General features: G+C 44.7%; 1 protein-coding gene across 2 annotated transcripts in view; it reads left to right on the plus strand.

The window, feature by feature from the left end:
- Specc1l (sperm antigen with calponin homology and coiled-coil domains 1 like) overlaps positions 1-21,447 on the plus strand; it is a 159,365-nt gene extending 137,918 nt beyond the window's left edge. For both annotated transcript variants that reach the window (XM_008835759.3, XM_029564799.1), the window contains 3 exons: positions 16,774-16,890; positions 17,572-17,631; positions 19,543-21,447. In XM_008835759.3, coding sequence (XP_008833981.1) covers positions 16,774-16,890; positions 17,572-17,631; positions 19,543-19,632 — 267 coding nt within the window. In that variant the 3' untranslated portion in view covers positions 19,633-21,447. The remainder of the gene's footprint in view (positions 1-16,773; positions 16,891-17,571; positions 17,632-19,542) is intronic.
- The last annotated feature ends 952 nt before the right edge of the window (positions 21,448-22,399 follow it).

Here is a 22,399-nt window from a genome sequence, read left to right on the forward strand (position 1 = left end):
TTGGTCCAGATTAAAATGCTCTATGATTTCTTTTAAAAATTTGTTGTGAGGCTGGAGAGATGGCTCAACAGTTAAGAACACTGGTTGTTCTTGCAGAAGATCCGGGTTCATATTCCAGCACCCACATGGCAGCTAACAACTGTCCGTAACTCCAGTCCCAGGGGTATCCGAAGCCCTCTTCTGATCTCCATGGCATTGCACAACATGGGTGCACTCATATACATGCAGGCAATACTCTCATACACATAAAATAAAAATAATAAAATATTTTTTAAAAAATTCATTGTATTCAAAAAAAGTAAACTGAAGTTTGGGACTCAAGAGGAATTGACCACACGGATGTGTTACCTTCTAAGGGGTTTTGCCATTTTCCTTTCCCAAAACTATACTTGGTAGGTGTACACAGTAATCCACTGTGGATTTAAGAGAACATGGCTCCTTCTCTAAGCAATAAAAGAGGTTCATCATAAGGTGAGCACGCTATACTGGGCATCTCTTTCCTGAGATCATTTCCTTTCTGAGCTCCTGTGAGACCACGGACATTTCATGGCCAGGATGTCTGCACTTAGATGGCCTGGGTGTGCTGGGTCAGGCTAAATGCATTACCTACATTTAAGAGATAGGAAGAGCTGAGCCAGGAAAGACAATGGTCCTTCTAAGTCTCTGGTGCCGTCTTAGCATTTGGGGGTGAGGCAGACAGGTGAGCCTCCTGAAATGTGAGTTTCAAGAGAACAGAGATATCCAAGTGTACATAGAGGTTCAGCATCAGTGCAGTGGTCCAAATATTCTCACTGTATATTGAACAAGTAGCATGCTGTACCAGCTTTCAGATTCTCCATACTTTGTTTCTGGATTTGTACTTTACCTCATAAGTTTTTTTATGCCAGCATGTTACTCAGCAAGCCATTGTTTATGCTAGAAAACTGCCTGATCTTCTGCTCGATCCTTTAAGGTTAAGCTCACCTTTGAAGAGTCTCCCAACAGAAGCAGAGTCCTATAAATGCAATTCTCCTAGTGTGCACTGTGGGGACCCATGACAGAGGCTTCTTCTAGAACTATCCAGCCTTCATCTCTGGCTATGGCAGGGTACCTGGTGTGTGGGTACTAACTAGAGAAGAGGAATTAGGAACCAGTGTAATTGTCTCTTGGTACTTAGAAGGCTCTCCATAGGGAGGGAGAAGCAGTGTTTTACGTGTGTCCTGTGTTTTACATTTGTCAACACTGTCTTGTTGACAGGGAGAGGGGAAGGCAAAAGAAAAGGATTGGATGTGCCTAGCTCTGGCCAGAGGAACTGTGTGTACCTTGCAGACTTTGTCCTCTCAGACCCCTAAAATTGATTATTATTTCCATTTGCGTGTGAGAATAATGAGGCCCAACGGAGTTAAAGCCATGTGTTCAAGGTCTTCTAGCTCCTCCAAAGTGGCACTGATATGCAAGGCCCTGTCCATGGGACTCTGAAATTCATAGTGCTCAGACCTCACTCATCACTCACCCTTTTCAGTGATGTTTTAAAGAGAGGAAATTTTCAAATCCATATGAGAAATCTCTCAAGATTTAAAACAGAGTAATCAGCCACTGAAGAGCTGCTTCCCTTAACCAGAAGGTTCTAGCATGAATTGAAGAGCCTTGCTGGAGCAGATATTTGAACAAGGTTTCTGTGTATGCTTCCAAAGAGCTCACATTCAACACCTTCAGACTCTGAACACAGAATCATTGACCTTTTTCCTTGGAGTAAACTGCAGAAGCCTTCCAAGGATGTTTTGGAATGCTTAATTTTCCTCTCAAACATGCCTGTTTTCTTAGAGATTGGGAAAGCTGTTGGGGGTTAGGACAGGCCATGACTTCTTCACCCTCACCCCCTCTGCACCCTCACCCTTGCTTCTTTGCTAAGCCCTCCCCAGAGTACACAGCAGGGCAGATGTTGCTGAAGGGTCACCATGAGTGTCTAATATAGTCAAAATTGCATCTTAGTAATAGACCCCTGCTAAAGCTAAAGTAAATCTGCAGAAATGTCAAATCTGTAGAAATGGTAACTAAGGAAGACAAGACTAATTTTTAAGCTGCTAATAAAACTATGTGCTATATGCCCTGATTTCACTGATCAGCTGTGACCCAGCCAGCAGCTTTGGCAAAGCACCCTTCTCTTCCCCAGGGCAGTTTCCTGAGTTTCCAGGAAGCAGACCTTCCTCTGTGCTCCTCCATAAAAAGTTACTCTCCTTTGGAGGGGTTTATAGAAAGAACAAAAATCCTTATTTCTTAGTGATATTACTAACCCATTCTGAACCCCTCAAAGTAGGTAAATATGATTGAGAAAAATATATATATATAAGCCCATTAAACCCAAAACATATTATACCTTAGATTTTATTTTTGTGATGCTTCAATATATTTGTAATCCTGTCCCAGAAGCATGCTTGCAGCTTTGAGCCAATTGAGGAATATTGTTTTTGTCTGAACATGACTGCTTCTCTCAAAATCAGGAACAGCCTCCCTCTGAGTTTTGGAGAGGGTGTTCTTGGGGGTGATGTGTCAGGTTCCTTCTGAAGTATCAGAGGTCCTCAGTGTCTCCTAGTGGTGAAGAAAGTTGCTTGATACCCTGCCTCTTACCCTACAGCTGCTCTTTTGTTTTCAAGAAGTAATTTTTTTAAAGCCAGACCATAGTAAATTTCCATATACCCCTTTCATGAATCATCTGCATCTAGGCAGTGTAATTTTTTAGTTTATCTCCTTCACTTGTCTTACTGCTCTAGCTAAGACTTGAATCAATAAATTAAACAGAATGAAGCGAGTAGATATTCTTGTCCTGTTTCTGATTTTAGTGGAAATGCTTCCATGATTTTTTTTTATTAAAACATTTAGTGTAGTGTTGGCTGTGGGCTTTCTGTATATTGCCTTTATTATGTTGAGATATGTCCCCCATATCCCTAGATTCTCCATGACTTTTATCATGAAAGGATTTTGGATTTTATTAAAGGCCTTTTCTGCATCTAACAAGGTGATCATGTGATTTCCATCCTTCAGGCTATTTATGTGGCAGATTACATTACTTGATTTACGTATGTTAAAAGATCCCTGAACCTCTGGGATGAAGGCAACTTGATCATGATGGATAATCTTTTTAATGTGTTCTTGAATTCAGTATTTTACTTAGAATTTTTGTGTCCATGTTCATCAGAGAGATTGGCCTATAATTTTCTTTTCCTGTTGAGTTTTGGTATCAGGGTAATACTGGTTTCATCAAAAGAATTTGAAAATGTTCCTTCCATTTTACATTTTATGGAATAATTTGAGGACTATTGGTGTTAGTTCTTCTTTGCAGGCTTGGTAGAATTCTGTACTGAATCCAGTGGAGCCTGGAGATTTTTTAAAATTTTTAATATTTTTATTTTCTGTGTATGCATGTGTTGCCTGCATGTAGGTAAGTGGACCAGTGTCTTGCCATGCTCATGGAGGTCAGAAGAGGCTGTCAGATCCCCTGGGGCTGGAGTTATGGACAGTTGTTAGCTGCCGTGTGGGTGCTGGGATTCAAACCCAGGTCTTCTGCAAGAACAGCCGGTGTTCTTAACTGCTGAGCCATCTCTCCAGCCCTGGAACCTAGAGATTTTTAATTATTGTTTCTAATTCATTGGATAGTAGGGGTTAATTTAAATTATTTCATCTTGATTTAGCTTTGATAGGCCATATATTCAGAAATTTGTGCATTTCTTTTAGATTTTCTAATTTGGTGGGATATCGACTGCTAATGTATGTTCTTACAATTCTGTGAATTTCCTCAGTGTCAGCTATAATGTCTCCCTTTTCATCTCTAATTTTATTAATTTGGATCCCCTTTAATTAATTTCACTAAAGGTTTGTTAATCTTGTTAATCTTTTTAAAGAATCAATTCTTAGTCTCATTGTTTCTTTATATTGTTTTTTATATCTTTTTCATTAATTTCAGCACTAATTTTTCTCTTCCTGTCTACATTGTTTTGGGTGTTATATTCTTGTTTTTCCAAGACCTTCATATCATTATTATTAATTTGAGATCTCTCAAAAATTTTTAAAATTTTATTTATGTATATGAGTGTATTGCCTGCATGTATGTAAGTGTACACATGTCATGCAATGCCTCTAGAAGTCAGAAGAGGGCATCAGATACGGTTAGCTGTCATGTGGGTACAGAGATTCAAACTCAGGTCTTCTGCAGGAGCAACCAGTACTCTTACCTGCTGAGCCATTTCTCCAGCCCTGAGATCTCTCAAATTGTTTGATGTAGGTACTTGGTGCTATAAACTTTCCTTTTAGGATTGCCTTCATTGTGTCCATCGGTTTTGGTATATTGTGTTTTCCTTTTCAATCAATTTTAGGAATTTAAAAATTTTGTGTTTTTTTTTGTTTGTTTGTTTGTTTCCTTAACCCAGTTTTCTTTCAGTAGTGTTATTTTCCTTGAGTTTGTGTACTTTCTGTAGTTTGTATTACTGTTGATATTCAGCTTTATTCCATTGTGGTCTGATAGAATGTAGGATGTTATTTTAATTTTCATATATTAGTTGAGACTTGCTGTGTCCTAATGTGGCTGATTTTGGAGAAAGTGCCATGGGCTGCTGAGAAGAATGTGTATTCTTTTTTGTTTGGTGGACTGTTCTATAGATATCTGTTAAGTCCATTTGATTTATGATGTCATTTACTTCCTGAGTTTCTGTTTAATTTAATTTTTTTTTAACAGATGACCTATTGGTGAGAATGGGGTATTAAAGTCACCCGCTATCATTATGTTGTATTTAAGCTATGGTTTTAAATCTTAATAGTATTTCTTTTTTGAAATTGGGTGTACCTCTATGCACCTGTATTTAATGCATATACGTTTAGAATTGTACGATCTTCTGGGTGGATTTTTCCTTTAGTGGGTATTAAGTGCCCCTCCATATCTCTTCTGATTAGCTTTGGTTTGATGTCTATTTTGTTCCTTAGTTCCATTTGCTTGGAATGTCTTTTTCCATTCTTTAACCCTGAGGTGGTGTCTATCCTTAATGATGCATTGTGTTTCTTGGAGGCAGCAAAAAGATGGATCCTATTTTCGAATCCAATCTGTTAGTCTGTGTCTTTTTATTAGGGAATTGAGATCATGAATATTCAGAGTTATTATTGAATGATGTGCATTAATTCCTGTCATTTTCTGGTGTTTCCTCAAATCTCTTTTGAATACCTGTCCTAGCACTGTTTATTTGTTCCTGTGACCTCTTGGGTGATTTTATCCTTCTGTTCAGGTTGAATTATTTCTTCTAGTATCCTCTGTAGAACTGACTTAATAGTCATAAATTCCTTTCATTTGTTTTTGTCATGGAAAGTTTTTATTTGTCCTTTAATTTTAATAGATAGTTTCATTGAGTATAATAGTCTAGATTGACAGTTGTGGTCTTTCAGAACTTCGAATATCTTTCTAGGCCCTTCTGATTTTAAAGGTTTCTGTTGAATAATCTGTTATTCTAGTGGACCTGCCTTTGTAAATGATTTGACCTTTCTCTCTTGCAGCTTTTAATATACTTTATTTGGTGTTTTAAATGTTTTAAATATAGCATGTTGTGGGGATTTTTTCCCCCTACGGTCTATGTGGTATTCTTTAGGCCTTGTACCTGGATGGGCATCTTTCTCTAAGTTTGGGAAATTTCCTGCTATGATTTCTGTCTCTGATGTGATATCCTTTTCCTTCTATGCCCATAATTTGAAATTTAGGTCTTTTCATGGTGTCCCAAAACTCTGCCATATTCTATTTATATTTTTTAATTTTTCTTACAGATCTTGACTGAGTGATCCAATTTCTCTACCGTGTCTTCATCCCTGATGTGCTGTTTTCCACATGATCCATTTTTCTAGTGAGGCTTTCCCCTGAAGTTTTCATTTGGCTTATCGAACTTTTCATTTCCAGCATCATTTCACTTTGGGTTTTCTTCAGTACTTTGACCTCTGTTTTATTTCATTCATCTTGGTCTTTGTCTTCTTTTGAGTTGTGTGACTGTAGCTATGATCACTCTTTGAATTCTTGCCTGGGAGTTCTTCTAGGTAATTTTCATTAGGGGCCATTTAGGTTTTTTTGTTTTGTTTTTGTTATTGTTTTGAAGAGGCGTGTTATTTTGGTTTTTCATGTTGTTTTTATTTCTCTGTTGGGATTTGCATATCTAGAGTTATTTTGTTGAGTCTTTCTTTTTTGTTCATCTCGCCTCCTTCCAGCAGAGGTGTTTATAATGTTCAGGAGGGGCCTAGTTCATAGTAGGGCTGGGATGTTGATTTCCTCTGTTTGCTATTTAGAGCTACATCCTCTATCTCAGGTCTTCTGCTTGTCAGCTACAGCCTGGTGCCTGTAGTGGCTTGGTCAAGGGGTCTGAAACAAGTTTCCCCAGGCAGTGTGGACTGGGTCTCAAGGCCAGATGGGACCACTGGTGGGTCCTAATCAGACAACTGGTAGGGCTCTGGTGAGTCCTGAAGGGAGGGAAAGGCTTAGGTCTCCCCTGAGACATGTGAAAAGAGTCCCTGGTGGGGATCAAATTGAGATCTGGTGAGTTCCAAGGGAGGAAGAGGGGCCAGGAAGAGGTAGTAGTTCTTGGTAAGCAGCCACAGGGCTTTGGGGTGACCTGAATAGAAAGAGGCCAAGAGGGAGGTGCAGGTAGCTTATCTGGCAAATCCCAGGGGAATAGAAAGGGACCAGGAAGTGGTGGCAGTCCTTGCCAAACAGCCATGGGACTTTGGGATGACATGGATGGAGAGGAGCCAAGAGGAGGATTCAAGTAGCATAAGTGGGTCTCCAGGCCATGTGAGATGACTGGGGTGTCACTGGTAGGGAGCAAGTTGTGATCTGCTGATTCCCAGAGTGAGGAAGAAGAGCCAGAAGGTGGTGATCCTTTTCCTTGGTTTTCTTACTGTTTTTGACAGATACAACTCAAGAAGGAAAGATTTATTTTTGCTTATGGATTCAGAGGGTTCGGGTCATGATTGCTTGGCCCCGTGTACTTGGGCAGAACATCAGGGCAGCTGGAGTGTGTGGCAGAAGGATGTTCTCTACATGGGTGATGAGGAATCACAATATAACAAGGAGGAGCCAGGGATAAGATGACCCAAGCGCCCCCTCACAGTGGACCTACTTCCTCAAGGTAGGCCCCACCTCCTAAAGTTTCCACAACCTTGCCAAATAGTGCCAGTAGCTGGGAAACAAGCATGAACCTGTTGAGACGTTTGTACTCTAACCATAACAGCAGGTCCCAACATCTGGACTTCATGGTGTATCGCCTCTTCCCTAACTTACAGCAGACCTTGACCCAGTTTCAGAAGGGGAAGGTGGCATAGGGCCACCTCCATTCCTCCCTCCCTCTGGGCCTCTTGGCCTCCTCTTAACAGCACAGAGAGGGAAATGAAAATCTTTCCAGATTATTTTCATTGTTTTTTTTATATATTGCATTTCCCTAGCACATCATGGACTCCCAAACACCCCACAATCCCTGCTTTCTGGGGTATGGATTGGTTAGTAATTTGTCCCTGCTCCTGCCTGGTAGGTTTCTTTTGTATTTTGCATCACAAGGCTAGTTCTCATGAAGATGGCTCTGCCATGTGTGGTTTGCAGACTGCTTTCCAAAGCCAAGGGTATAAGGAAGTAGATGATGAGAGATAAATCATGCCCTCTGGCATCTTACCCTCTCCCCATAAAAATGGCATTTCCTCAAATAGATCAGAACTGTAAAAGCTATTTAAAGAACATGTGGTACTTAGTGTATTTTGTGACCCTTAATGAAATTTCAGACAAATACAATCATTTTTGGATATTTTTGTGTTTGTGTGTACATGTGGGGTGTGTACACATGCACATACGAGCATGTGTGCATGGAGGCCAGAGGTCTGTGTCAAGTGTCTTCCTCAGTTGCTCTCTACCTTCTATATTTTGAAGCAGGATCTCTCACTGTACCTGTCTCCACCTCTCCAGTGCTGGAATTACAGGCATGTGCCACTGCCCCCAGCTTTGTATGTGGGTACTAGGGAGCTTAATTCAGGTCCTTATGCTCGCATGGTAAGCACTTTATTAACTGAGCCGTCTTCCCAGCCCCACATTTTCAGATATTTTGTGACATATGTTTACTCTTTCCTTGTGGAGATTTGTATAGTTTCTCAGCCTTCATATCCTAATCCTAAACTCTCAGTGCACACAAGGGGATACCAAAGCAGGCCCATCTGAAGGTCACTGACAGAAGGTGCATCCACTGAAACGAGCTGGAGCAGAAGACTCGGCTTCTGGTCCTGGCCCTCTAAGACGAGTATCAAGTGACCTTACAAGCTTAAGTTAACCATAGAGTGTAAGGGGCATCAAGATGGCACCATAGAACAGGATGTCTGCGCTCAGCACCTCATTGTAGACACCTCTTGGATGGAAAGGTATATGGCTTTGGGTTGTTTGACTTTTGAGACTTGGTTTTACTCTGTAGCCTAGGCTGGCCTTAAACTCTGGATCCTTCTGCTTCAGCCTCATTGCTTATACAGTATGTTTTGATCATATTTAGACTCTCTTCCCTATCTGTACCCCTTTTATAGTCTTCCCCCCATCAGATTTCATGTACTCTGTCATATATATTAGGCCTATTGAATCAAGTTTAGGTCCTCAAATGTTCTTTGGTGTGCATCCATCCACTGGAGTCTGGTTAACCTATCTAGCGTCACACCCGTTAAAAAAAACAGCTCTCCCTCTTCCAGTAGTTATCAGTTGTCAATAATTCCTCAGCTAAGATTGGGCTTCCTTCCCATTTCCCCACTTCTCTGCTGGGATTTTGTGTGGCTTGAGCTTGCTTGGGTCTTGTGTGTGTTGTTACCATTGCTCTAAGTTCATTTAAGTAACTTCCCAGCTATCTGGAAAACTGTTTCCTTGTGATCTCAGCCACTGCTGGCTCTTACAGTCTTTCCGTCCCCTCTTCCGCCATGGTCTCTGAACCTTAGGTGGCAGAGGTTTGATATAGGATAAATGTCCTATTCATGAATAAGTACTCTGTTGTCTCCTATTCTCTGCACTCTGGTAATTGTGGCTTTTTGGGCTAATCACCATCTGTTGCATGAGGAAACTTCACTGGTGAGAGTTGAGAGATGCAGTAATATTCTTTCTGCCCCCTGTTCTGCCTTGTTCCCTGAGCCTTAGGTGTAGAGGTTGTATTGTAGATGTGTCACTTGGGGCTGGGCATCTTAGAGAAGCTTATTCTCTGCTGTTTGACCAGTCGTAGAACTTTATAACAGTTTCCATCTGTTGCAAAAAGAAACTTCTTTGATGAGTGGTAAGAAGTACACTTGTTTGTAAATATATACATACATATTTAGAATGCAGTAAGAAATTATGTTGTCTAGGAATGTGACAAAAGTAAATTTTTCTCTAAGATCTATGACCTCTCTAGCTGTGTGTATTTGGCTGTGTTTATAGCACCATACAAGTTCTCTCCCGTTGAGCAGGCCTTAAGTCCCATTAGACAGCTGTTGATTACTCCCAAGATAAAAGTGCCACTATTGCACCAGTAGAAATTACTTGCTGGGCCAGTTTGTTGTGGTTCACAGACTTTGCAGCTGGATGGGATCATTGAATAGTTTTTCTCCCTTGGTAGTTTGCATAGTATCTTCTGATACTGTGAGAGCTAGTCTTCAGGGAAGAGGCTTCCAGATCAGTTGCAACTCGATTGCTCCTAGTCCTCTGTCCAAAGTATGTCCTGTCTTCAGCAGTAGGTTCTTACCTTCAAGTTCTAGGAGGCAATTAAGGGCCACCTCGGGCTCTTGAGTGCTAGGAATTGCAGGCCTGTGCCACCATACCTGCATTCTTGAGTGTTTCTTCTACTTCTGTCCTATACATATTATAAAGCTCTTGTTTCTGTCTGCCCTGCTCCTAACATAACATTAGTCTACAGAGTGGAAAAGCCCAAAACTGACCTGAAAACTAAAAGCAAAATGTGAATTCATCACTGAAGAGTTTGCATTAGAATTACTAGTATGTTTCTTATCTATTTTTTTTTCTTTTTTGGAGACAGAGTCTCACTGTGTCACCCCTTAAACTTACGATCCTCCTGCCTCAGCCTGTGGAGTGCTGGGAGTATAGATATGTGCCACCATGCCCAGCCCATGTCCCTGTTATTACATTTTCTAGAAATTTTATGTATAAGAGTGTACTGCCTTCATGTATGTAAGTGTACCCGGTGGTTCAGTGCTCACGGAGGTCAGAAGAGGATGTTGGATCCTCTGGAACTGGAGTTACAGACAGTTGTTAGCCGCCATGTGGGCTCTGGGAACTGAACCCGGGTCCTCTGCAAGAGCAGCCAGTGCTCTTAACTGATGAGCCATCTCTCCAGCCCCTTAAAGATATTTTTAATTTTTTTTTAAATTGTGTGTCAGTGTGTGTCTGTGTGTGGGTATGTGCATATGTACATGAGTGCAGGTTCCCATGGAGGCCAGAAGCATGGATCCCCCTGGAACTAGAGTGTTTACAGGAGGTTGTGAGCCACCTGATGTGAGTGCGGAGAGCTGAGCCTGGGTCCTCTGGAAGAGCAGTACATACTGTTAGCCACTGAGCCACCTCTCTAGCCCCAAGATTTATTTATTTTTATTGTGTGTATTTGTGTGAGTGCCAGCAAAGGCCCAAAGGTGTCCAGGTGGTTGAAAGTTACCTGATTTGGATGTTGGTGGCTTGTTTTCCTTCTTAAAGAGATTGACAGTGTTGCCTATGAATAGTGAAAGACAGAAACGCTTTCCTTTAGTATACATTTTCCCTCCCAAAAAGGTCAGTTTGGGGCTGCTGAGATAACTCAGTGGGTGAGGCACTTTCCACGAAGCTGACAACCTGAGTTTGATCTCTGGGACTCGTGGATGGAAGGAAAGAACCAACCCCTGCAAATTGTCCTCTAAGTTCTACACTTGCTTGTGCGCGCATGCATGCACACACACACAGTGTGATTTTAAAAATTTAAGTGAATTTAGCTTAAAGAAAAATTTTACGTTCATGAGATCTGCTAGCCCGCACAGCAGCTGTCCTGTAGGAGTTGGGAAGTGATGCTCTCTGCCCTGTAACTTTTCCTTATTTCGCAGTGCAGAGGCGTCTTTTCTTCCGAGGAACATCCCTGAAAGATAAGTATTTGCCTTATGTACTGAAGGCCACTTGTTAAAAATAGAAATTCTGTTGTAGATCTTCCTGAACTTGGCCTGCTACAGGAGTATCTGTGGAAGTTGTAGCACTGCCACAGGAGATTGGCCTATGTGTGCTGGCCTCTTAACATCTGCAGGTGCTCTCAGTGGGCATTGCTCACTGTAACTTCAGGTATCTTTTAATCCCCTTGGCTCTCCACAGCACCACTGTGTTGGTTGCTCTTTCCTTTCTCAGCTATTAGTTTGTTTACATTCATTTATTTTCATGGTGCTTGGGGTTAAACCTAGGGCCTCATGTTAGGAAAGCGCTCTACCACTGAGCCGCACCCCAGCTTATCTTTTGAACACTCTTCCTTTGCCTTCTACCCCCTCTTCCGTTCTTTGCCCCCTCCCCCATGGTCCATTAAAGGCTCTTCTCTCCCCCGTGGCATTACTTGGGGGAAGCATTCCAAGGCCGCTTCCTTCATCACTGTATCATCCCTGGGTGATTCCACAGATTGTCCTGCATTTTCTCTTTTGCTAAATTACTTCTCATGAACTCTGAACTCTGTACCCACATGTCAGTGCCACTAGGCCCCTTCTGGCTTTCTCGGGTTCCTCAGAGCTAACACAGCTAAAATGTACCTCTTCATGTGCTTAAAGCCCGCTTCCATGAATTCTGCTTCTGTGAAGATCACCACAGGCATTTGGCTCTGCCAAGAGAAGCCAAGGGCTATCTTTGGCACTTCATGCATCACCAAGTGGGTCTACTTTAGTTCTCAAGTACATCTGTAGCCTATAGCCTGCCTCCCTTGCCCCACCTGCCATAGATAACTGCAGTTATCAGCCATCTCCTAACACCTCCCCAGCCTCCTGCTGGCTCTTCTTATTCCAGTTCAACCACACTTCCCTTTGAAGCCCTCCTCTGGCCCTGGACTATGTCCAGTCCACATGCTGGCTTCTGTTTTACTTGGCATGCACACCTGAGAGCCAAGACTTGACCCCAGGGCCTGGCTCTGGGTAGGGATGAAGTGACCTGAGTGAGTAGTCATGAAATGGGCAAATGATCCTCAGAAAGAACAGCTGGCCTCTAGTCATCTACCCAGGCTCAGTTTCCCTCCCCCAGGTAGTCTCAGGTGCTGGTCCACATCCAGGTCCATGCTTAGGCACACACTTGAGGTTGTCACTGTCTCTTCTGAGGTGAAGTTCTCCTCAGGAACCTCTGTGCCCTTCACTCTTCTGTTTTATGGTGATCTCATAAAGCTTTTTAGGGCCTGTAGAAAACGGATCCACTGGAGGAGGGCATGCCAGTCTTGGCTGTTTTAAAGCAAATGATGTTAGATTTTCCTATCAATGTGTAAATGCTTCTGGAGTTGGAGTTTTAGATCTCTTGTCACTAAAGTTCCCCCTAAATCTTGGAGAAAGAAAGAACCACTTTTCTGAAGGTAGGGGGTTGTATTTCCTTCTTTCACATGAAGGCAGAGGAGTAGGAAGTTTAGCTTTAACTCATGCTTGCAGAGACTGGACACCACACTGTCCCTAGGCTGTACTGTGGGGTCCAGGCAAGGAGAGAAAATAGAGATGGGTTCAGGTGGCCTCCTGCTGAGACACGGCAAAGGCCCTGGATCTTCCACTGATCTCTGTTCTGCCCCTGGCAGCCTGGAGCCCCACTTACAGTTCAGGTTTGGGAACAGATGGTGGGCACACATGTGGTAGCCTCTGAGGGATGGGGCACTTGGACCTTTACTGGGTGATGAAGGGCGAAGCCATTTCTCTGGTAACTTGTTTCTTTGGCAACTTGGTATGACTTTTTACCATTCTTGTCCAAGGTGTTTACCGGTCCTGTCATTGTATCTGGACATGATAGCCATGTGATGAAGAGCTCCAAAAATGGGTGGGGTGCTTCCTCTCTGCCTTTTCTAGCACTGTGTGCTTTATCCTTAAAGAGCCAGCCTAGTGTTTGCAGACCTCTGTAGATCCAGTTGGCATTAGTTCATGAGTAGCTAGACTTTCAGCTCTGAACATTGAAAACCATGAAATAACTGGTGGAGGTGGGGACAAGAGATTGCTCTGTCAGGCTTGCAGGCTTCTCCACATTTCTGGAAGAGTACCCCAGTGTCCTGTCTGGTGCTCTTCCCTCTGGAGTCCTTTGGGGGCAGGTCTGAACAGAGGTACAAGCTGGCACTCCAGGCTCCTTTGGGTTCATTGCTAATGGCCTTGCAGTTCCTAGCCACCCCTGTACTTCTTAGCAACTCCCCTCTAGCCCACCAGGGGAATGGAAGCCCGAGACATCTCCTGTCTAGGTTTGGGCTTGTTTTGATCTGAAATGTTGTTGTCAAGTATAAAACATAAATTCTTCTTGCCTGGAACCCCAGATCCCTGCTGTCCTGATCCAGAGATTGTGTTTTGTGTCTGTTCTAGAAGGATCAGGGTAGAGTGGCACGAGAGCAGCAGCAGCTCCCCCCCTCCAACCCCCCAGGATGGGCTTTGTCTAGGGGAAGCAGGCCTTAGGCAGCTGGGGTGCAGGAGTCTCTGCTGTGAGGAGCAGTGAAGCTAGGCACGTCCACAACCCTCTGAGAGCCGGCTCTGTCCCTGGGAGCAAACCGGGCACTGGAACAGGAAGAAGACGTTTGTCTTCTTCCAGAAATGAGTGACCCCAATGAGATACTGCCACTGGCCTCGCACAAAGCTCTGCATGTCACTGAAAAGCTTCCACTGGCCTCGCACAAAGCTCTGCATGTCACTGAAAAGCTTCCTGACCTGTTGTCTCTGACAAGGCCAATGCCTTGGCTCCTTCATCAGCCACTTGGTCACAAAGTCCTAGAAGAGTGGGAAGGGCTTTACACCTAACTGGTCTGTCTTTCTTTCTTTCCTTCCTTCCTTCCTTCCTTCCTTCCTTCCTTCCTTCCTTCCTTCCTTCCTTCCTTCCTTCCTTCCTCTCTTCTTTCTTTTCTTCCTTCCTTCCTTCTTTCCTTCCTTCCTTCCTTCCTCTTCCTTCCTTCTTTCCCCTTCCTCTTTCCCCACTCTGCACTCTGAACAAAAAGGCCCTTCATTGTCATTTTACACTGGACCCTATGCACCATGTCGTTAGTCTTGTCCATTCATTTGTCTTGCATATTTTATTCCTACCTTTCCTCTGTGCCCAAGTCTAGACCTATTTCATAAATGTAGCACTTTCCTCAGAGCACATGATCTTTACTCAGAAATATATGGGCAAACAGCAAGTCCTTGCTGTGGTAGTGAGACCTGACCTGACTGCAAACCACCAGCTTCCTTTAATTAAGGCTGCTTTGGGGTGAACTGCTTGGTAGTAGAGCACTGGCCTACATCCAGCACTGCAGAATGACAAAATACCCAGCTAACCAAAAATTAGATACTGCTCATACAGTGCTTAGGGCAAAGGCTCCTGTCCCTGCCCATCACTGATGCTGCAGAGAACCTTGGACAGGTACTTTGTCTCCCAGGACTCCCAAATGAAACTGACTGTCCCGGCTGGCAACTTCCTAAAATTCAGATGAGAAAAGAGAGAAGCAACTGTGCTTGAGTGTATGTATCTGTTGGGGGTGGATCTTCAGTTGGCTGTACCTGCCAAGGATCATTTATCTCAAGGTGGCTAGGTGACACCATTAGAACTCCTTAGGAATGGTAGCTGTTAGCCAGAGCAGAGACTGTTGGGGAGGAGACGAAAAAAGGATGGCCAGGAAGGTTGATCTGTGTGGCAACAAGACAAAAGATTCTAACCAGACCTGGGCATTTGGAGAAAGGTGATACCAGTGAACACTGGGCAGGGGTACCCTTCAGTTCCTGGGTCAGATGAGCACCCTGGCCACCACCAGCTTATTGTACCTACCACTGTAAGTCCTGGCAGGTGTCTATCCTTTTGTATCTTACTCTGACTTCTTTCTCCACACAAGTATATAACATATTGAAGTCAGATGGGAAAAGCTGGAAAGAGCAGACGTTCAGGTTGCCCATGGCTGTTGGAGCCACTGCCCTGAGCAGAGGTGGTACTGCCAGAAGACGGTGTTCTGTGCACTTGCAATTGGGGTAAGAAGATGCACTCAGTGATGAAGCTGGTTAGGGCCTGACCTCATGCTGCTCCATGAAGAAACCACCTAGATCTGTGAAGCTAGATGCTGATCTGTGCAGCACGGACGTAGCCTCACAGCTCAAAGCTTGGTTCCCACTTGGTTTTAGGATCTGTGATTTTATAGAGAAGTAAAGGGTGGTAAAGTGCTTTGTCCAGTTACAAACAGTGTTGGTATTATTCTGTGGCGCTCTCATCCTTTGGAGGAGTAAGAGCTGCCCTTCAGGTGCTGAGTGGTTTGCTAGTCAGATTTGAGTTTCTTCAGGAGACTGACTCTCAATCCAGGAGAAGGTGACTTGACATAAACAGTGAGATGTGAAACAAGAAGTGTTGGGAGCTGTTCACAAAGTGAATTAACAAAATTTAAATGTGCAGTTTCATCTTCAAATGGCTTTCTTCAAACAAGGGTAAAGACCAGCATAGTTAATAGCTTTCTGGGCTTGTTCTTTGTGTAGTTGTGAACACCTTTTAGGGTAGACAGAAATAAGTCCAGGTGGCTCTGGGGGAATGAGGAAGATGCAACCCAGTGTTAAAATTACTGTGTAGCTGTGCATTGCAGGTGGTGAGAACTGTAGTGCTGACCAGCAGGATGGTGCCAAAGCCAAGTGGATTCTGGGTGCTTTTTGCCATCTGCACTCAGGCACTGCATGTGTTGCTGTGTGTGCATACTTTGAGGTGCATACTGGCTTGAAGGATGAGGATTTCATGTTCTTGATGTTAGTTTATTTTTGAGGCTGGGTTTCACTATGTAGTCCTGGCTAGCCTGGAACATGCTATGTAGATCCGGCTGGCCTCAAACTCATAGAGGTCTTCCTGCCTCCTCCTAAGTGTTGCATCAAAAGTGTGTATCACCACACCCAGCCCTCTTTTTTTTTTTTTTTTTTTTTTAGTGAACCAGTGGGTTCATTGTGGTTGCTTGTAGGAACATGGACGATTCAAAGGTAGCAGAAACATCAAAAAGGCCACTCCGGCATAGTTGATGGCTCATGACAGCTAAATTCCTGGAGCTCTCTGTACAATTTATAGGCAGATAGGAGAGTCCTCTCAATGTTATTAGTGTTTGTGACAGGGTCTAACCATGACTGTATAGCCCAAACCAGCTTTGAACTCAAGGTCCACCTCAGTGCTGAGATTATAGATGTGTGCCATATTGCCCAGCTTGAGGATCTTTTAAGTGCTTTAACAATGAGGAATGAGTTGGCATTTTAATAAATGGTACTTTTTTAACCTCATTGGTTGTTACCCACATTCAGCAGCCTGTATTGTTACCACAGAAGAGCCTTGGAGAGGCCTTTGGGTGCACAGAGCAGCATATAAATCATGTTGCAACCCAAGTCTGACCAGACAGGAGCAGTGCTCTGCAGCTGGTAGGTAGGTGGGATGAGAGATTCATAAAAGGCCCAGGCATAGTCACAGGGTGAGTCTTGGGAAACATGCTGTTACGGTTTCTCCAGAGCTTACCCAGCTCAAGGTTGGTTTTCTGTTTTGAAGGTCACATGATGGGAGACCTCTCTGTCCTCCTTATCACCTTCTGAGAGGATCAAGGGTCGCATTACTTACCTCTGTTTCTTTTCCCTCAGAATATTGACATCACAAACTTCAGCAGCAGCTGGAATGATGGGCTGGCTTTCTGCGCACTCCTTCATACCTATCTTCCAGCCCACATACCGTATCAAGAACTTAATAGTCAAGATAAGGTGAGGGGAAGCTAGGCTGTTACCTTGTTAGTAGGTTACCATGGCCCTGCCTCACAGTAGCCAGTCCCTGATCCACTCAGAGTTGTCTGTGACTTCATTCCCAGTGAGAGCTGTTAGTCCTTCTTGGTGACAAGAAGGCTGATGGTGGCATGAGCAGTCAGGGCCGTGCTGCCCAGCCTGTCACCTCAGGATCAGGACTTCTCCTCACAGCTCTTGTACACTGTGGGTCTCAGGAATGACAATGACCATGCCTCTAGTTCCAGGCTATGGTTTGAGGTGTTCTACCCAGAAAGTTTTTCAAGGTCTCCCACTTCCCCTCATGCAGCCCCAGCCCAGTAAATACTTGAAGATCTCCTCAGGAAAGAAAAGCCTTTCAGGAGAGGCTTTTAGTTTCTAGTGTTCGGGGTCCATGTCTGGCTAGCTGAGGGGCCATGTGCCAGAATACAACTTTCTAAGTGAAGAAAAAATGAATAGATGACCCTTAGCTGGCTGGAGAGAAGGCTGGCAGAGCTCATGAGTGGTGTCCCTGGAATACTTGGTAAAACTAGGAGCTAAAACCAGGAGTGCTGAGGCCCTGGTGGAGGCTGGTTTGGGTTCTAGACAGGTGAGTGTCCGTCCTTCATGTAACCTTTCTTCTTGCATTGTCCATTCACTATAGCAACAATATGATTTCTTTTGCAGAAAAGGAACTTCACCCTGGCTTTCCAGGCAGCTGAAAGTGTTGGCATCAAATCTACTCTGGTAAGCGTACAGCCCACTGAGGAGTTGCTGACAGCCTCCTGGCTAAGAAGAGCATGGTCACAGGTGGGCTGAGGTGCTTAATGGAATCTCAGCCACTACTTATGATACCCTCTGCCTTCAGGGTAGTGCCCTGAGTGACTTATGACCACAGGCCCTGGCTGTTCCTCATGATGGGTTTTTCCTTAACAGAATCTTTGGGTTTAGGAAAAAGGTGTCACTCTGCAGTACACTTTGCACAGGGATGTATGCCTTTTGTTGCTTGAGAGGGATAGGTCAGGTGCATCCCGAGTCTAGATGTTTCTGGGGCTGCACAGCACTGCCCATAGTTCCTCATAAAGGTCATGGGAAAGTGCCAGAAGTGTTGCTTGTAGGGCAGGAAATTTTCAGGTGTAGAAACTAGCGAGCTCTAGGGGCCTTCTTTGGGCTTCTGCCCTGCTGCTGGGCTCACACAGACATGCATCTATCAGGAGTTCTTGCTGTCCTCACCAAGCCTGACTTTCTAGGAGAAAATACTGCATCCAGATGCAAAGAAGTACTTCCACACTTAGAATTTGATACAGGGGCATTGCACAGATCTGCTACTGCTTAGGACTGATCATAAAAGAAAGGGCCTTGGGCTGGAGAGATGATTCAGCAGTTAAGAACACTGACTGTTCTTGTAGAAGACCTGGGTTGGAATCCCAGCACCCTCATGGCAGCTAACAACTGTCTGTAACTCCAGTCCCAGAGGATCCTACAGCATCTTCTGTCTTCTGTGGACATTGCACAACACGGGTGCAACCTACATGCAGGCATAACAGTCCTACACATTAAAAAAATAAAAATTAAAAAAAATATATATATATTTTTTTTAAAGGCCTTATGGGACCAGAACATTCCTAGGACCCCAGGATCCCTGCAGTCCTCTAGGGTTGCCTCCCCATCCAGGGGTGCCCATTACCTTGACTTGTAACAACCTAATGGCCCTATGGAGAAATATTTTCATTCATAGTTAAATTGTTAGAGTGTTCACTTATAAACATTCTTGTGAATTCATAGACGTATGCTTGCACAGGGTAGCTCCTGTCCAGCTATTTAGGGAGAGATCAGATAGTTACTGCAGTAGACACCTTACATCTTGTACAAAGTGTTCTTATACATAAAAGGTGGCCAGCTTTTTTACCTTAAAAAAAAAAAAAATCTCATAGTCAAGATTCTTACATTAAGCTGGCAGGGCTCTGTTTTCTGTTTTCAGGTTGAGTTGCCCAGGATAACCCTCCCTACCCCACATGCCAGTGCACACTCTGGGCTCCTCTATAGAAAGGCCCTCCTGTTCTTTAGCTGCAGTGTGGCACTTGTGACAGATGCTGAGACACAGCAGTTCAGGCATGGTTTCCCATACTCAGCTTCCTACACAACTAGTTCCCACATCACATGTCACTAGTATTCTACAGAAGGCAATTACAAAATAATGCCTTCAATGATTTCTAACACCCCATGGTGAAGGTCTCCAGTGTTGGTCCTGTGAACCCTGACACAGGAAGCCTTCCAGTGCCTTCAGAAATGTCTCCAGAGAATTAGCCGAGAGAGAGAGAGAGAGAGAGAGAGAGAGAGAGAGAGAGAGAGAGACTGAGACTGAAGGAGGGGAGTTTGCCAGACTAAGCAAAGTCCATCTAGTCTTAGCAAGCTGGGGCTGGGGTAGGGAGGAGACCCTGGTGTGACACAGGGCAGTGACTTGGAATGATGCTGATGCTCAGAAAGGAGGTGCCTCTCAGGGCCATGAGTGGAGGTAGAGCAGATGCTCTGGGCTTATCCTCTGAAAGAAACAGCAAACCTTGGACTAAAAGCCCTCTGCTGGTTGCTGGGATGCAGACCTCCTTGAGATGGCCTGGGAAAGAATCTGCAGTCCTAACTGAGCCTTTTCTTTGCCAGGACATCAATGAGATGGCACGGACTGAACGGCCCGACTGGCAGAATGTGATGGTGTATGTCACAGCCATCTACAAGTACTTTGAAACCTGAGCATGAGGAAGGAGCTGCCACCAGCTAGGGACCTCTGCAGACATCAAGAGACACCAACACTGTTAGCTAGAACCCCTAAAGCTTTCAGCGACTCTGGGCTGCCCTGCAGGATGTGAGCTCAGCTCAAGGCCTCTGCATAGGAACTGGAATGGCAGACCAGGGCTCATATACATGGCTGTCCTCCAGAGCAGGTCATGCAGCACACAGCCAGCTTCCCTCTGGAGACCATCAAGCTCCGTCAGCACCCTGGGATGTAAAAAACAAAAGGCCTGTGCCCAGCTAAACTTGGGAAACTGAATTAAATTGGCCCAGGGGTTAGTGAAAGCTTTAGTCATCGCACTTCTTGACTGCCACCCATGTGATTCCCAGTGCTGGGGCAGGCTGGCCTTGGTCCCTTCATGTGGGCCTGGGCTGTAGGCATGCATTACCATAGAAGAGGATCATCACCTCTTCTTCCATGTGACAGGGCTGTCATAGCTACTACAGTAAACTTAGAAGTGTCAAAAAATACAGCTTCCAAGCCCACAGCTGACTGAATCCATGCTGCCATAGGCAGGCTTCTGTCAGCAGAAAGCAGGTGGTGTCCTCCCTGGGTGCTCGGCCACCTGTCTCTAGCCCCAGGGAAAAGACTGGTCACAAGGAGTCCTCCTAGTTAACATTGTGTTTTATTATAAGCAATATTGGAAAAATAGCTCCTATTCTGTTAGTACCAAAGTTAATTGTTCTACTAAGCATAGAAATACCACACAAAATCTGGCTGTTAGCATATTGCAAGTGAGGATTCATGAAGGAGTAAGGAAGAGAAGGATCTGCTTAAGGGGACCAGAGATTCAAGTCACTGCTGGCTGCCCCTCAGGGCAGGAATTAAAACAGTGCCTTCGTCCTGCACCAGACGGCTGAGTCCCATACCAGTGTAGGTGTTCTAGATGTTGGTGGGATTCTGTGGTGGAAGTGGTCTCATGCTATGCCCACCCTCCTGGGATGTGGGGCCTGTACTGTGAGCCAAGGCCTTACTTGATTCTGTTGATGACTTTCCAGTTGGGACTTAGCACCCCCTTTTTGTATCATGTGCCTGACACAGAAGCTGTTGTTTAAACAATGTTAAGACCTGTAACTTCCAGAATATGTTGTGTTTGGCACCTTCAAGACACCATGAGGAAGACTGGCCACTAGTGGAAATGGGGTCACAACTGCACTAACTGGATGGATGCCCTGAGGGGTCTCTCTCAGGAGGCATGCCTAGTCTAAACATGGACTGAAGTTCTGCATTCAAGTGTAATGTTTTAGATTAGGAGTTGATGTGTCTGTGGAGCCTAGAGAAGAAAGTGGCTATTAGGAAGTGGGCTGTACCTGCATGTGTGACCTGTGGTATGCTGTCACCAGGTAGCCAGCACTACCCATCCACCCTGCCTAAATGCCCAATTATGATGGCTCAAGCTGCTACCCCTATTGCAGCTCTTTGGTGAAATGCCCATTTTTAGCTAAGGAGTGCACCAAGCTGCAGAGCGTACCAGAAGACCCCTATATCCTGGCTGCCCCCATGCCTAACTGGTTCTCTCTGGCTCAGTTTTGTTGTGTTACTCTGCTGATGATTAGCCGTCAGACTGAGTAGTCTGAGAATCACTGTTTCCAAACATGTCTCCATTGAATTTCTCTGAGCACCAGTCTCTGCTGTCTTTTGCCTTCAGTGAGGCCTGTCCACTCTGCACCAGGGTGTGTGGCCTGACGCCATGCTTTTATTTATTTTGTCATGGAGGAGGGCTGCCTTGTGAAAAATACTTACCCTGGCCTGTAGTTCACAACTTCTGTTCCATGGTGACTGTGAGCCAGTATCCGTATAAAAAGCTAAGCATGGCGGCACACACTAGTAATCCCAGGCCTGGGGAAGAAGAGACAGGTGGATCCTGAGGGCTTCCTAGTCAATCAGTCTAATCCACCCAGTGAGCCCCTGGGCCCAGTGACAGACTTTGTTTCAACAAAATAAAACAAAACAATGTAGATGACACCTGAGGGATGATACTCAAGGTTGACCACTGGCCTGCATGTTAATCCACACTCACACACGTGTACCTATGCACACACACACACACACACACATATATATATACACACATATACATTCTACGAGAGAGAGAGAGAGAGAGAGAGAGAGAGAGAGAGAGAGACTGAGACTGAAGGAGGGGAGTTTGCCAGACTAAGCAAAGTCCATCTAGTCTTAGCAAGCTGGGGCTGGGGTAGGGAGGAGACCCTGGTGTGACACAGGGCAGTGACTTGGAATGATGCTGATGCTCAGAAAGGAGGTGCCTCTCAGGGCCATGAGTGGAGGTAGAGCAGATGCTCTGGGCTTATCCTCTGAAAGAAACAGCAAACCTTGGACTAAAAGCCCTCTGCTGGTTGCTGGGATGCAGACCTCCTTGAGATGGCCTGGGAAAGAATCTGCAGTCCTAACTGAGCCTTTTCTTTGCCAGGACATCAATGAGATGGCACGGACTGAACGGCCCGACTGGCAGAATGTGATGGTGTATGTCACAGCCATCTACAAGTACTTTGAAACCTGAGCATGAGGAAGGAGCTGCCACCAGCTAGGGACCTCTGCAGACATCAAGAGACACCAACACTGTTAGCTAGAACCCCTAAAGCTTTCAGCGACTCTGGGCTGCCCTGCAGGATGTGAGCTCAGCTCAAGGCCTCTGCATAGGAACTGGAATGGCAGACCAGGGCTCATATACATGGCTGTCCTCCAGAGCAGGTCATGCAGCACACAGCC

Source organism: Nannospalax galili, unplaced genomic scaffold (genome assembly GCF_000622305.1).
Source record: "Nannospalax galili isolate Female #2095 unplaced genomic scaffold, S.galili_v1.0 scaffold658, whole genome shotgun sequence".
NCBI classification, from domain to species: domain Eukaryota; kingdom Metazoa; phylum Chordata; class Mammalia; order Rodentia; family Spalacidae; genus Nannospalax; species Nannospalax galili.